We start from the raw sequence: 13,005 nt of genomic DNA, 5'->3' as shown, positions 1-13,005 counted from the left end.
AATAAAGTAATCGAACTATGGATTCATATAACGCGAAAATAGACCCTTCGGCCCACATTGTCGGTACTGGCCTTCAGGTACCTAACTAGATTAATCCCAGTTTGCAGATCATCAGAATAAATTGAATTTAAATTGCAGTGGTGCATTTAATTACCCTATGGAAATTAGAAGATTAAAAAGAATTTAAATAATTGTAACCTGTTTAAATGATTAATAATGAAGTATGTTTTGCGTAAAAGAAGCGCGTGTTGAAGCCCCATCCACCTAATAATCATAATGGGGCCGTTTTCTCTCCCCATCGTTAGCAAACGAACACAAATAGTATTGAAGCGCCGTCCCTGCATTAATTAGATTACGGGCATAAAACTAACGGAAATATATTCCGAAGTGCAGTGGGCTGCGTTTTCAAAGAAAACCCCAAATTTTCCAGAGCTCTGGGAACTCCGCGTTCTTTGAAAGGAGGCTTTGTTCCAACGCGAGACCCCGCCATCAGTGCAGAAGCCTGTTCTTTGCTCCCGCTCTCTCTACAGCCCCAGTGTTGACTCTCCCACCGACTCGCAATCGTTGTAGCAAATTTCAAAGGGGGTCGCTTTCGGGTGAGAGAAATCAGTGTATATGGTTGCATTATCCCAATACCTGGAAGGGGGGAGGGACCCCAGTGATATATATTTGTAATACGGGATAACTCAATTAGGGGGGAATCCAGACTCTGAAAATACATATGTCGGTCGTATTAATCCTGGTGCTTGAAGTTCCATTTCATTGCAGCTTCACTATGTTAAAATAAAAGATGTTTGGATTATTGAAGGACTTTACTAATCATTCAATATTAGTGAATGATTACTAACATTCGATGGTATATTGAATTAATATAATTGATCCATGAATTCATCCACAGTTCATTAATAAATATATGTATTGTTTAATGTAAATAATATACTATTTATATCTCATCAATGTATTGAACTTTCTATGACTGGGTACAGAGTTGCGATCTATACTTTGCCACAAGTATTGTGTACGCACTGCCGAAATTATGTTAAGGAAAATATGTGACTCGTTCGTCTGTGTCAACTTGCGTGAATTTAACGATTCAACGAATCCACGATTTTGTCTAATTTGTTTCACGTCGCCTCTAACTGTGAGAGGCAGCTGGATGTCGCCTTTGTAAGGAGCCGTTCCGCGTAAAACGTTAGGACATCTTTCCACCTCACTGGAGCGGACGAGCAAGGTGTGCCCGTCCTTTCCACCCCTCCCGCCTCCACCCCACTCTGTTATCAATTACCTGAATTAAGTATGTAATCACCTTCCTTTCCGTCGTGTAAAAAAAATAAACAGCAACGCAACACAATTAAAACCATTAACTCATTTAATAAAAATAGAAGTGATACAACTTAATCGAAATCGTTTAATACATATTCGTATTCCTGTTACAAAACCAATAAAATAACCAAACGTTATACTTGGTGGCAATCGGTTTTTGTACGAATTGGCGTGGCAGGGAGAGAGAAACAGCGTACAGAAGAGCAAGGCTGGTCAGATATACATTAACTCGAGCAGCTGGCATCTGTCTCATAAAATGGTTGTTGACATCATGATATGCCGTCTTAAGCAAGCGTGACGTTTACTAATGGACTAATGAAATCTCTATCGCCTAAATATTCATCAATGGAAATACGTGTTTTCTGTGATACAGAAGCTAAAACGATATCCCATCTAGTTTTCTGTACGTGATGGCATTAGGGTGCTTGTGACACTTAAAGGCAAGTTGTAAATGCAAGGGCTCTCTCCAATCATAAAAAGTCGCCTAATAGATAATTAAGAGGATTTATGTACTCGGAAATGTAAACTGCTGTACAACAATTGTTTTGTAAAATTAATATATCTAGATGTTGGAGGCGTCTGAATAATACATTGACAATTTGCTACATTCTAAGATCACGTAATATACATTGGTTATAAAATCGGCCCTAGTACCACAGGTGGAATTTGGGTGCGTGTTTGATAAATTTGTGACCTATTTAAAATTAAAACACGTTTCAGAACAAGTCAGTGGAAAGTACGAATAAAACGGAAACCCGATTTGACAATATTTACCCGGTAACTGATGTGTATCAAACGGCAAGGTGGTGTTAAAGGCTGCGGAGACCCTTGGCGAGGTATCTAAAAGCGAACTGCCGAAACATCTATTGGATTGGATCCCTAAATTTAGCTTTGAATTTGGACGCCCCGGGGATTTATCGACCTGTTCGGTTGCATTACCGCTGTCGTCGTGGTGGCTTTTCTTAGATAGGATGCTTTCTATGCTAAAACTCTTCGGTTTTTCGGCGTGTGGGATGTGGCTAGATTCAGGTTCTTGCACTCTGCTCTGACTCTGGTCTCCAACCAGTGATGACGGTCCAAAACTTTGGGTTCCAGAGGTTCCTACATCTTTCGGCGAGTTGTTTCTCCGAGGTGACATCTGAGACAGAGAGAATTTTTCAGCTGAAGTCGGCGAGCCTCCTGTAAAATCCTCTGTTGGTTTCTCGCCACCTTGGCTAACGTTATCGAAAGATATCCCTTCCCCTGGGATACATCTCAATCCAGATTGAGTGGGGGTGATTGCTGGAAGGGGGGTGGGCACGGCACAAGGAAGCCCTGATGGGTTGGTCCAAATCCCAGATTGGACATGGTGGGTCGCGGCCTGGTCGAGTGCTTCAGCACTAAAAGGATAAAGAAATGTTAATCCTCCACGTTTCAATGTCTGGTCACCTTTGCGCTCGGGATCCGATGGTATTAACAATAGATGGCAACCTTCTTGACTTTCTGCGACACTTTCGCTTTTCACGTTGCCTGCATGAACATTGTCTGGCGAATCACCTGCGGGCCTGACATGATCAGAATCAGGCGAGGCGGGCCAGCCTTTGATGTCGCGATCGGATGCGGTTTTGGGGCAATCGCCAGCCACTGTACACTTCTCGACGATTTCGATTCTGCTTCTCTTTGTCTCTTTCTGATCCTGGGTCCCCTGAGTCTTGGCCTTTCTTTTCCTCCGTCTGTAGTTCCCATTTTCAAACATGTCCGTGCACCTCGGATCCAGGGTCCAGTAACTCCCTTTACCGGGCTTGCCCTTCTCCCGAGGGACTTTGATAAAACAGTCGTTTAGTGACAGGTTGTGCCTGATGGAGTTTTGCCACCCTTGCTTGTTGTCATGGTAAAATGGGAAGCGCTCCATGATGAACTGATAGATGCCATTCAACGTTACTCTCTGGTCTGGGACACTCTTGATAGCCATGGCAATCAGAGCAATGTAACTGTAAGGTGGCTTCTGAGGAGGCTCTTGTCTGCTCATCACATTGTTGCCCCCGAACTCCAAAGAGAATATCCCATTGTCACCTCCGTACAGGTAGACTGAAGAACCACGATTCAAGCACAGAGCAGGTCCTGACCCTTTGAGTTGCTGCAACTGGTTGCTATAGATATGGTTCATAGCGATTCCTGAGCAAACCTTTCCAACCTCTTCTTTTCTTTCAAACGTTCAGAAGGATTCACAGTTTACTACAGAATAAAAAACGTGGTCTTGCAGGAGTCCGATGTGGACCCTGTGCGCTACAGTTCAGCAAATGTGAGCACTGCTCTCTTAAGATTGTTCCCACTTTGTCCCTTCGTCACGGCTTAAAATGTTAAATAATTGTTGTAAGTTGCTATTTTATGTTGACTTTGCACTGGAAAATAAATTGTCTATGATAAACAGTCGTTTTATTCCCAGCCCACCCACATTAATTAAATTTCACTGCAAAAAAAAACCTAGGCTCTCTCCACGTGTCTGCGAGGTACCAACCAATCGCTTACTTGGTTGTTCGTTCATTTGTTTATAGAATTAGTCTGTTGATAAGTCTGCCCACCCAAGTTGAATCAAGCTGTGTTTATTTGGAAAAATTTCCGGGCACCCAATACATAAACGCACTGACCTGATGTTTGAAATATCACGTCCACCGCTGATGTTCCGAACGCGCGCACACACACACACACTCGCACACGGAGCCACTACCTATGTTCATACCTAGACTGCAATGTCGACACAAGCAATTTAACGTGTGCAAATGTTACATTGATCCTTTATTTGACACCTATCCCGCAATCACGGGAACTTTAATCGGAAAGTGCTATATTCTCCCAGTGACCGTTGTTGTTGCACACAGCTGGTCATTTTGTATAACCATCTGCGGAGTACAAGATGGGCCGGAGGCTGTCAGGAAGAGCACTTGCAAAGGAGAAAAGTTCCAAGCGTCAAGATTCCATAAAAGGGGAACTTGGCAAAGAATACTAAATAAAAAGTTTCTCTTTCATGGACCGGTTTCATTGTTAATATATGCCTCTTGCTTTATATTACATGCTTTTCCTGTTTACAACAGGGATGGGGATTATAACAACTTTGTAAGTAATCACAGCTGTCTAATGATTACATAAATGTTGGATTCTCTGTTCATTGAGTGGATCTAAATGGAAATGCGAAGAATGCTGCGATATCTTTGATTGGGAATTACCTTTTTTTTCCATCACTTGTAAGCAACGATTGATAAGCGGCTGTAAACAAAGACGAAAACGCGTTTTGAAACACGGCAACATTGTAACAAATACCAAAAACGGAACAATGCTTCAACAATGACCTGCTTGTCAGTTACAGGTCAATTTCATACTCTCCCTGCTCCACCACCCAAGATATCCTTGTGATGTGAGCTGCAGTACAAGTGGAAGGCAGGAATAAAACCTCAAGGGACCCGAATGCGCTTGAAACAATTAGACAAATCTAAATGGCTGGCAAGGTTCATAAGTTTTTTTTTACTTTCTACACAATTTCTCGCGAAAATCGTATCCCACCCCACTCCCCCCCTCCCCCCCAAAAAAAGGACATTGCAGTCTTTTAACAGTCAGCTTGGAAATGACATTTTTATTTTCCATATATTTATGATCAGTTTAACAATTGGGTTCTTTGTTCTTCTGGGATGAAGATGTTAAAAAAAGACCACAACGTGTACATATCCTGTTAACCTCTTCAGGATTGGAACAACGCATTCACGCTATTTTCCAAGCGCAGAAGCACAGAAACTTTTTTTTTATTTAGAGACAAAATTAAATGCCAAATGTAGACATCCTGTTTACCTATGGCTGGAGATTTTAGTTCCGTTTTAAGAATTCGAATACGTGATCTTTCACGTTGTCCACAATGTTTTATATATTTCGTCAATTTGACCGGTAGAAATCTGCAGTTTTATTTTTTTTTTAAAGATTTTAATCAATAAACAAATCACTTAATTTACCTTTAAAGTAAAGGTGTAAACGTTTCAAAGAATAGTTTGTTATTCTTTTTTTCCCTGTTCTTACACCTTTTTGTTTACAGTTTGATGTTTTTTTGTTAAATTTTGGCCAACCTGGGTACTTTATTTATAACTCATCAGTTATTTTTTTTTGGGGGGATGTTTGGACGCGTTTACCTCAGAGTTATACCCAACCATAGCCGGACCTGCGCAACGCAGATTTGTATTGGACCAACTCGAGATCGATCACATGCTAAGGCTACCCTGAAAAGTCGCCAAACTTGCGTCGCGAGCGATAAATGTTTCGCGCGACTATTTATTTGAAAGTCTTTAGTTTAATTGACGCCTCATCTGGGAAATCTATGCAATAATAATAAAAAACAATTGTAAATATCGGCGCGAAGGATATTCAGTCCGACTTGGAACTGATCCCGTTACGTGAAATTGGTGTCGTTGTGTGTGTGTTACGTGTAACCATCACGATGCTGAATGTGACTATCGTTATTAATACCGTTATTATCATAACACTCGGATCGTTGCATTTTGGATAAACACCTACTACAGTCTACGTATTCCAATTATAGGCTTGACTGAAACCAGTAAGGACTATGCTTGTCATTCCAGTAATTAACTTTAAGTTGAAATACGAGATGCAATAATGACTTTCGCAGAGATTCCAACACTGGATAAATGCTGACACACTTTCACGCTGCTCACATAGAATGTCTCATTCAGATTCAAGCTTGGACGGGTTGTTGTTGTAGAACGTCCAAAAATATCAGTAATACACCCAAAGAGTTTTAATTTGTTATAGAATATGCAATAGATGAATTGCGGTCAGACATTATTCCACAAACAATATCTAGATATATTTTAAATTAGCGCAGTAAAGCCAGATGTGGCGTGGTTTTTATTTTTGGGCTCACATTTCATACCCTTTTTACAATCATATAAACAACTTTTATAATATTTATTGCTCTATTTCTGGGGTTGTTTGTGTTTTATTATTTGCATAGCAGTTGCAACATTTCAGGATAATTCGTTAGAAGTGAAGCGCTTTTGAAAGATTACTGAGATGCAGATAGTTCTTTGTAAATGTGGGTCCCTAAAACTGGAAGGAAGTGGGAAAGAAGGGAACAGATAAAATAATACTTGGTTGACTTTCCGGTGTGGTTTCTGGCCTCGTCGCAGTAAAGTCGGTTCTCTGACAAAAAAAAAAATAATTTTCTTTATTCAAGTTGCTGTCTGAAATGGTGATGCGTGTGGCGACGTTGAACCTTCAAATTGTACTGTGCAGAGTGATTTAATTCTACCTATCATTCCTGTGCGACCAGTTTGCACGTGTCACCGTAATTGTCTTTCTCCCCTAGTCTTCCCCGGTAGTCTTCCAAACATACCCTTTTTTTCAAGTACTAATCCTTTTGAAATTGTTATTAAAGCCCTTTCCACCGCCTTTTATCCAATGCGCTACAATTACAATGATGCCTGTACAAAACGCACAGACTTGTTCCGTCATGTCACCCCCTCTGCTTTAGACAATCACGCTGAAGCGGTGCCCTCTTTTAAACAACGGCTTGGCAACTCCAAGCAGAGTATCAAAATCTTCCATGACTTTGAACATCCCTGTCTGATTCCTCTTTCCCTATCTCTGACGCAAGGAGAAGAATTCCACTTTCGTTGTATCTGCATGAGAAACGATTGTTCTCAAAATTCTGACGGCGTCCACCTACATCGCTATAATGCATGCCAGCACCCCCCCCCCCCCCTCCCCAGCGTTGGGTCCATTTCCCGAAGAGAGATAGGATAGACAGTGATTGTAAAATTGATGGAGGAAGGGGCACAGATTCTGAATGAAACATGTTTCTCATTGCATGAAAAGGGTTAAGAAATTTGTCTTCCTCTAAAATATTTCTGTATTTGACACGATCAATATGAAATAAGTAATAAGAAGATCTGAGCGCCAGCATCAAACCGCTATTCAATTCCCTTGATAGCATTAATAGTCCAGGATAATATTATTGCAATCAGCGTCTAAACAGCGACATTATAATATGAAGGTCGGTGTGTGGTTTAAATGATTCACCTTGATTCCAAAGAAATTAAATAAACGGCGTGGCTTTCAATACCTCAACCTTCTTAACATCAAAAACACCTTAGTTTTTTGTACCTTCTAATCTAAACTTGGTTTGTCCGAGTCTAAAGAATACACAGTGTCAATTACATTACCATCTGTTTCTTCTCGTTAAAAAAGTACACTATCCAATGTATAAAATTACATTGACGCTCTCATTCGGCTGCTATCTGGGTGATGAACTATTCTGGCCCTTGAAGGCAGGTGGCCATCTACTCAACGTTGCGTGAAGAACAAGACTCGTGAGCTTGCAGAAAAGGCAAGCGATTACACTGCTTGAATGAGGACAGTTTGCCCCGTGTTAAAACTGTGCCTGGGGAATAAAGCCCAATCAATGGCTCTCTTATTACTGCTGAACTTATTGATGTCATTAATCCACACGCTCACACTGCGCCGAGGGGGGTGTTTGTCGCTCGTTTGTTTGCAAACGTGTACAATTGTTATCCTTTTGTTTTGCAAAGATGCATAGCTATCGTTCTAACTTCGGACGGGGCAGCTACCAGTTACGAGGCAGCGATATTTGTACCAAAACAGAAAATAGTGCCAAACATCTATATATTGATAGTAGATGATTGTACAGTTGGCACTCCCGAGTATTCTGCTATTATAGGCCTTTACTAATGGTTTATATATCAAACTGGGAGAAAGCCCATTCCTGTATTCAGATCACATTTGACCATTAATCAGTCTCAGTGCAAGGTCGAGTGGCGTTTATTTTTTTTAACAGAAATTGAAATGAATTATTTATTCCCAGAAATTAAATCCGGAGAAGAGAGTAGAATCTGAACCAAATGCTGTATTAACAAGTTACTCTGTAGGGTATTAGACGCAACACAATGGGAAAGCGGGGAGTGGGGTTTATCTGAGTGGGCCACCTTTGAGATTGACTTTAGGTGATATTTGTAGACAGATCGTTTACTAATCCGGGTTCAATGCTTATTGTTAGTGGGGGTTGAAGTTACATCACCTAAACGCCTTTGGCATTTCAAGGCGTGTTGCATTATATAAGGGCCCCCATTTCACATCGTATTGATACAAAGTTAGATACTGTTCAATTTTAAGTCGATCTTTTTGTTAATAATAGTTTATTTTAAACGTTGTCAAATTGCTTAGCCTGCTCGACTTAATTACGATGTGTTCAGTGTACTAGCGTGCGAAAAATGAAAACTTATATTTAAAAAAGAAATGCCAACACAAAATTGATCTCAGATTGGCGAAAAGAATGCACGCGATTTCCATGCCTGGTTCTTGGCATAAAATTGCATGCGTAGTTAAAAGGCCATTTTTTTAAACACAGAAACAGAGGAATCGTTTATTCCAAATTTGAACTGAACATTTTAGTTTATTTGAATCATGCAAATCACTGGGATCCCAGAGCGCCAGACAGACTTCCGTTTTGATTACCCAACCCCAGATGTTTGCGCATACTATTCGCAGCTGACTTTCAAGTATATTGTTAATGACAGGTGCAACTATCTACCGGGGCCATCAGTTGGTCCTGGATTCTGTGCACAAGGAGACAGAGCGGTCCGATTTGAAGCAGCGCCCGCATGTTTGCTGAAGCAAGCGTTCATACACTCATTCATACATGTCTTTTGGTCAATTATACCTCGGGCTTACTTCATGCACTTTCCAATAACTTTCATCAGGTCCAAACCTGCCAAAGTTAGTTTACAATAGAGTCAGCCGAATTAAAATTTGGCCACGGGCCTTCTTAAGGTTTTTAGTCTGACAGCTACTGAGTGCGCTGTAGACCAGTTGCTTTCTTGATTAAATGCACCACTTTCCTATGGAATCGGGGACTATATTCACAAAATGCCTTTTGTTGAATTAATACTAAATCTACGTGACAAGCGAGATATCTCACCTCAATAATTGCATTTTCCCTCTTGCAAATTTACCCTGGGTAAGGTGACCAGAATTTTGGAGGTCCATTGATTACGCTGATTTATGAAATAAAATGCGCTGACTACCTTTCCACTTTCTGGTTAGTTCCTGGCAAACATAATACGATTTTTTAAATCATGTTAACTGAACTGTTTGCTTGTTTTTGGAGTCTCATTCTTTTTAATCAACATCACTGCCTGTTCGAAGTGGTAAAATATACACGAATTCCGGGATAGAAATGAACTCGAAAATTGCAATAGTTTGGTTGCCTTTAGATATAATTTTACGTACCTATTTTTAATTGTTCAGAGTCTTTTAAGGGACGTATCGGTTAATTTAAAGTACTTGCCGATCAGATGATCTGTAATTGGTGAAATGTGCACACTGTGTAATGCTCAAGTAGAATAGCATAACTATAGTTGAAAAGGCATATTTGATCAAAGCAGACAATATTTTGAAAATTTGAAATCATATTTCAAAACACAGTCAAGAGAGTAATTAATTGTCATTTAAACTTGGAGCTGAGTGTCAAATCGCCTCAGATCATTGTTTTGCGACAAGATTGCTTATCCTTAGTTGGCCTGTTAGAAAAACGCATTTCGTTTTTGACATTTTAAAAGCTTAACGTTTCTCAGAAAAGGGATGACTTTCAGTATTTAGTAAACTCTATCTTAAACCCGCATTATTTAATTCTGCGGTACTTAGAGTTAGTAGAAAATTGCAGAGAACAGAGAACACTGTTTGTTTTTAACCAATAACAAAACAGCATGCAGTAATTTTTTTTCTCAAAAAAAAAGGTCCACAACGCCACTCTAACATAAGGCAAATAAAAACAACGCTGATTTATTGTGGGTTTTTTTTCAGATAAATACAGCAATTGAGATCAACTGAACTCGAAAAAGTAAGTGTTCTTAAAACAACCACTACAATCCTCTCCTCTGAAGGAGCGCTCACGGCATCGGGGCCTGGGTCACCAATATACACCGTCACTTCTTTAAAAAAAAGAGATCTCGAGGTTTAGAAAAATACTATGCATCCAATAAATTAGTTCTTTGGTTCTAAACGGAGCAAATATATCGTTGATAATAACGTAATAAGAATTACACTGTACAAAGCACACGGCTATAAAACTGAGGTTGAGTAACAATTACGCTTTGGCACTTTACAAAGGCTGGGAACAATAAAATCGACATCCAGTGAACGGAACTAAAATATATTAAATGGCTCTGTAACGTAGCCTCCATAGAAAATCGTACAATTTACATCAAATATAACGTTGCATCAACACCAGACAAAACGTTAGGAGAGAAAAGAGAAAGCATTTTAAAATGGAACTTGATGTTGTTAAACAAATACTGCACAGACAGAACAGAACACGTATCACTAGAATATTGGTCCATTAAACAGTTTTAAACCCTACACTTGGCACTTGCCGTTTTGCTAACTTTTAATTATTCAAGTAGGCTTCCCTTGTTTTTAAGAATTTTAAGCAAAGACTGTCTTTTGAGGTCTCAAAATCCTCAAACACACTAACTACAAATCGACAACTCGTTTGGCCACTCGCACCGCAGTTTGGAAAGTCACAGTCAATATTTTATATGCAGCCTTAAGATGCGAATGCTGCTTTGTTTTCATTCCCAAATATAGACTTTTTTTTGTGTTAAAGATAGATAGGTCGGTTTCTAAATCAATACTTATTGCAGTCGTAGGCGTATGGGCCTGAATGACGGTATACTGACGGTGTTGATCGATAAGGAATTTGACAGCTTGTGTTCCCGCTCACCTGATGGTCACTGAGGGCTGAGCTCTCAATGCCGAGCCGGTGGGAGTTGAACATCTCCCGAACATTGGGGAAAGTCTGGTGCTGCCCTCCGAATGTGTGGCCCGGGAGGTGATTGAGATCTGCCCCGTGGTTCATGTACCAGGAAGCCGCTTGTCCTGCGCTCCCGGACTGCTGATGGTGACCAGAGGTTAGGACTCCTTCCTGCGCCGTGCTAAGGTTCATGGCGTTGAGCGAGGAGCTGGTACTGACAGAATGATCTGAGATAGCATCCTCTAAGGTGGTAGGCACCAACATGTGGCTGTTCCTGTCCCCTGCGTACAGACTCATGGTTCTCATACTACAATGGTAACTTCCACTCGAGTCGAGATTTTGACTGCACGCCGGGCTGTAGATGGATTGTGGCGTTTGAGGATAATTCACCGGCAAAGAGGAAACCATACCAGTCCTACTCGCGGGCACAGCCACCGGATTCAGATCTCCGTGAGGAGATGTCCTTAATGTCATAATATTTTCCACGCTGAAGCCGGACAGGCTGTTGTTTGAAGGATTGTGGTCAGGGATGGAACTTTCTGTTGAAACAGACGGTGTGGAAGCAACACTTCTCGGGCTGTCTTGCATCATACTGTTGTTGTCCGGGCTCTCTAAGCTCTCGACTTTGGTGATGACAGGCATTCCGGGGGACACGGCTTCTTTTTTGACCACCACCTTTTTACCCATATTGTCCTTGGCGGTGTCGCTCTGCGAAACCGAGTTCTGGACGCCTTTATGATCTTTCTGCTGACGGTCTCGCTCTTCCTTGTCCCTCATCGCGTCCTTTTTCTTAAATCTCCTCCTTCTCCGCAAAAAGCTGCCGTTCTCAAACATGTTGTACGAATCGGGATCTAGCGACCAGTAGCTCCCTTTACCTGGCTTTTTATCATCCCGCGGCACTTTAACAAAACACTCGTTCAGAGATAAGTTGTGGCGGATGCTGTTCTGCCAACCCTGTTTATTTTCACGGTAAAATGGAAAGCGATCCATGATAAACTGATATATCCCATTGAGAGTAATTTTCTTATCAGGCGCATTCTGGATTGCCATGGTTATAAGGGCGATGTAGCTGTAAGGAGGCTTCACCAGGTCTTTGGGAGCCGGCTGTTGGTGGTGATGGTAAGGTCCGTAAGTTCTCGCCATACCTGAAGTATATTGATCGTGTCCCGAATACACGCTCATCGGGGTAGGCATGTTGCCATAGCTGCCAGCGGCTCGGTAATAATTTTGGTCGTTGAGATAAGGCACGACTCCGAGAGCATTGGGGTCTGACACCGGGTAACGCGCCTGCATCGTCGATGTTAACACGGGTGTGCTTTGAATTCGACACAAATCTCTGCTTGCAACTAGATTTTAGTTATAATCTTTATTGATTGAAGGCGTGGATCCAATTTTAGTCCTTGATTAAGAGCGCGCCCGTAGATAGTCCTAAAGGTTTTGGGAAGTTTCAAAAACTTTCAGGCGAACGAGGTTTTTACGGCAGGCATGCTCCACCCCTTCTGCAAACTTTAAACCAATCAACGCAGGAGCCGGGGAGTGTTACTACATATCCGCGCACGTAGGTGGCGTAATTTAAATTGAAACAGGTTTCACTAAAAATAAAAAAAAAACAAAGTTAAGCATTGTAAATAGTTTATGTATTAGGCGAGAATAGAATTTTTCGCACATGCATTTGAATCTTAATCGGAATGTAATAAGTCACAAAGATTTTTGATTAAATGTAATTTATTGCATTGTCTTCCCATACTCACCTGGCACATGAAATTGACTATTTCCAACGAAATTCCACACGTTCCCTCCGCAAGGACAAAACTACCTGCTATTTTATTTAAAAAATACATAACATTGTATCTTTACCGAACTCTAAAAGCCGATTA

At 41.0% G+C, this 13,005-nt stretch overlaps 2 protein-coding genes across 2 annotated transcripts; both read right to left on the bottom strand.

Moving 5' to 3' along the window:
• Positions 1-1,361: 1,361 nt before the first annotated feature.
• LOC129705361 (forkhead box protein L1-like) lies at positions 1,362-4,799 on the bottom strand. The gene has a single exon (XM_055648908.1). It carries the CDS (start codon positions 3,467-3,469, stop codon positions 2,018-2,020), a length of 1,452 nt encoding a protein of 483 aa, XP_055504883.1. The 5' UTR covers positions 3,470-4,799; the 3' UTR covers positions 1,362-2,017.
• Positions 4,800-10,133: 5,334 nt separating this feature from the next.
• LOC129705360 (forkhead box protein C2-like) lies at positions 10,134-12,699 on the bottom strand. The gene has a single exon (XM_055648906.1). The coding sequence runs from the start codon at positions 12,419-12,421 to the stop codon at positions 11,003-11,005; it is 1,419 nt and encodes a 472-aa protein (XP_055504881.1). The 5' UTR covers positions 12,422-12,699; the 3' UTR covers positions 10,134-11,002.
• Between the last annotated feature and the right edge of the window lie 306 nt (positions 12,700-13,005).

The sequence above is a fragment of the Leucoraja erinacea genome, chromosome 17 (genome assembly GCF_028641065.1).
Source record: "Leucoraja erinacea ecotype New England chromosome 17, Leri_hhj_1, whole genome shotgun sequence".
NCBI classification, from domain to species: domain Eukaryota; kingdom Metazoa; phylum Chordata; class Chondrichthyes; order Rajiformes; family Rajidae; genus Leucoraja; species Leucoraja erinaceus.
The sequence above is the reverse complement of the archived record's forward strand: the minus strand, read 5'-3'. Positions and strand labels throughout refer to the sequence as shown.

What these genes read in the sequence shown, in the direction of transcription:
- LOC129705361 (XM_055648908.1), bottom strand. Translation starts at nt 3,469, where the DNA reads ATGAACCATATCTATAGCAACCAGTTGCAGCAACTCAAAGGGTCAGGA.
- LOC129705360 (XM_055648906.1), bottom strand. Translation starts at nt 12,421, where the DNA reads ATGCAGGCGCGTTACCCGGTGTCAGACCCCAATGCTCTCGGAGTCGTG.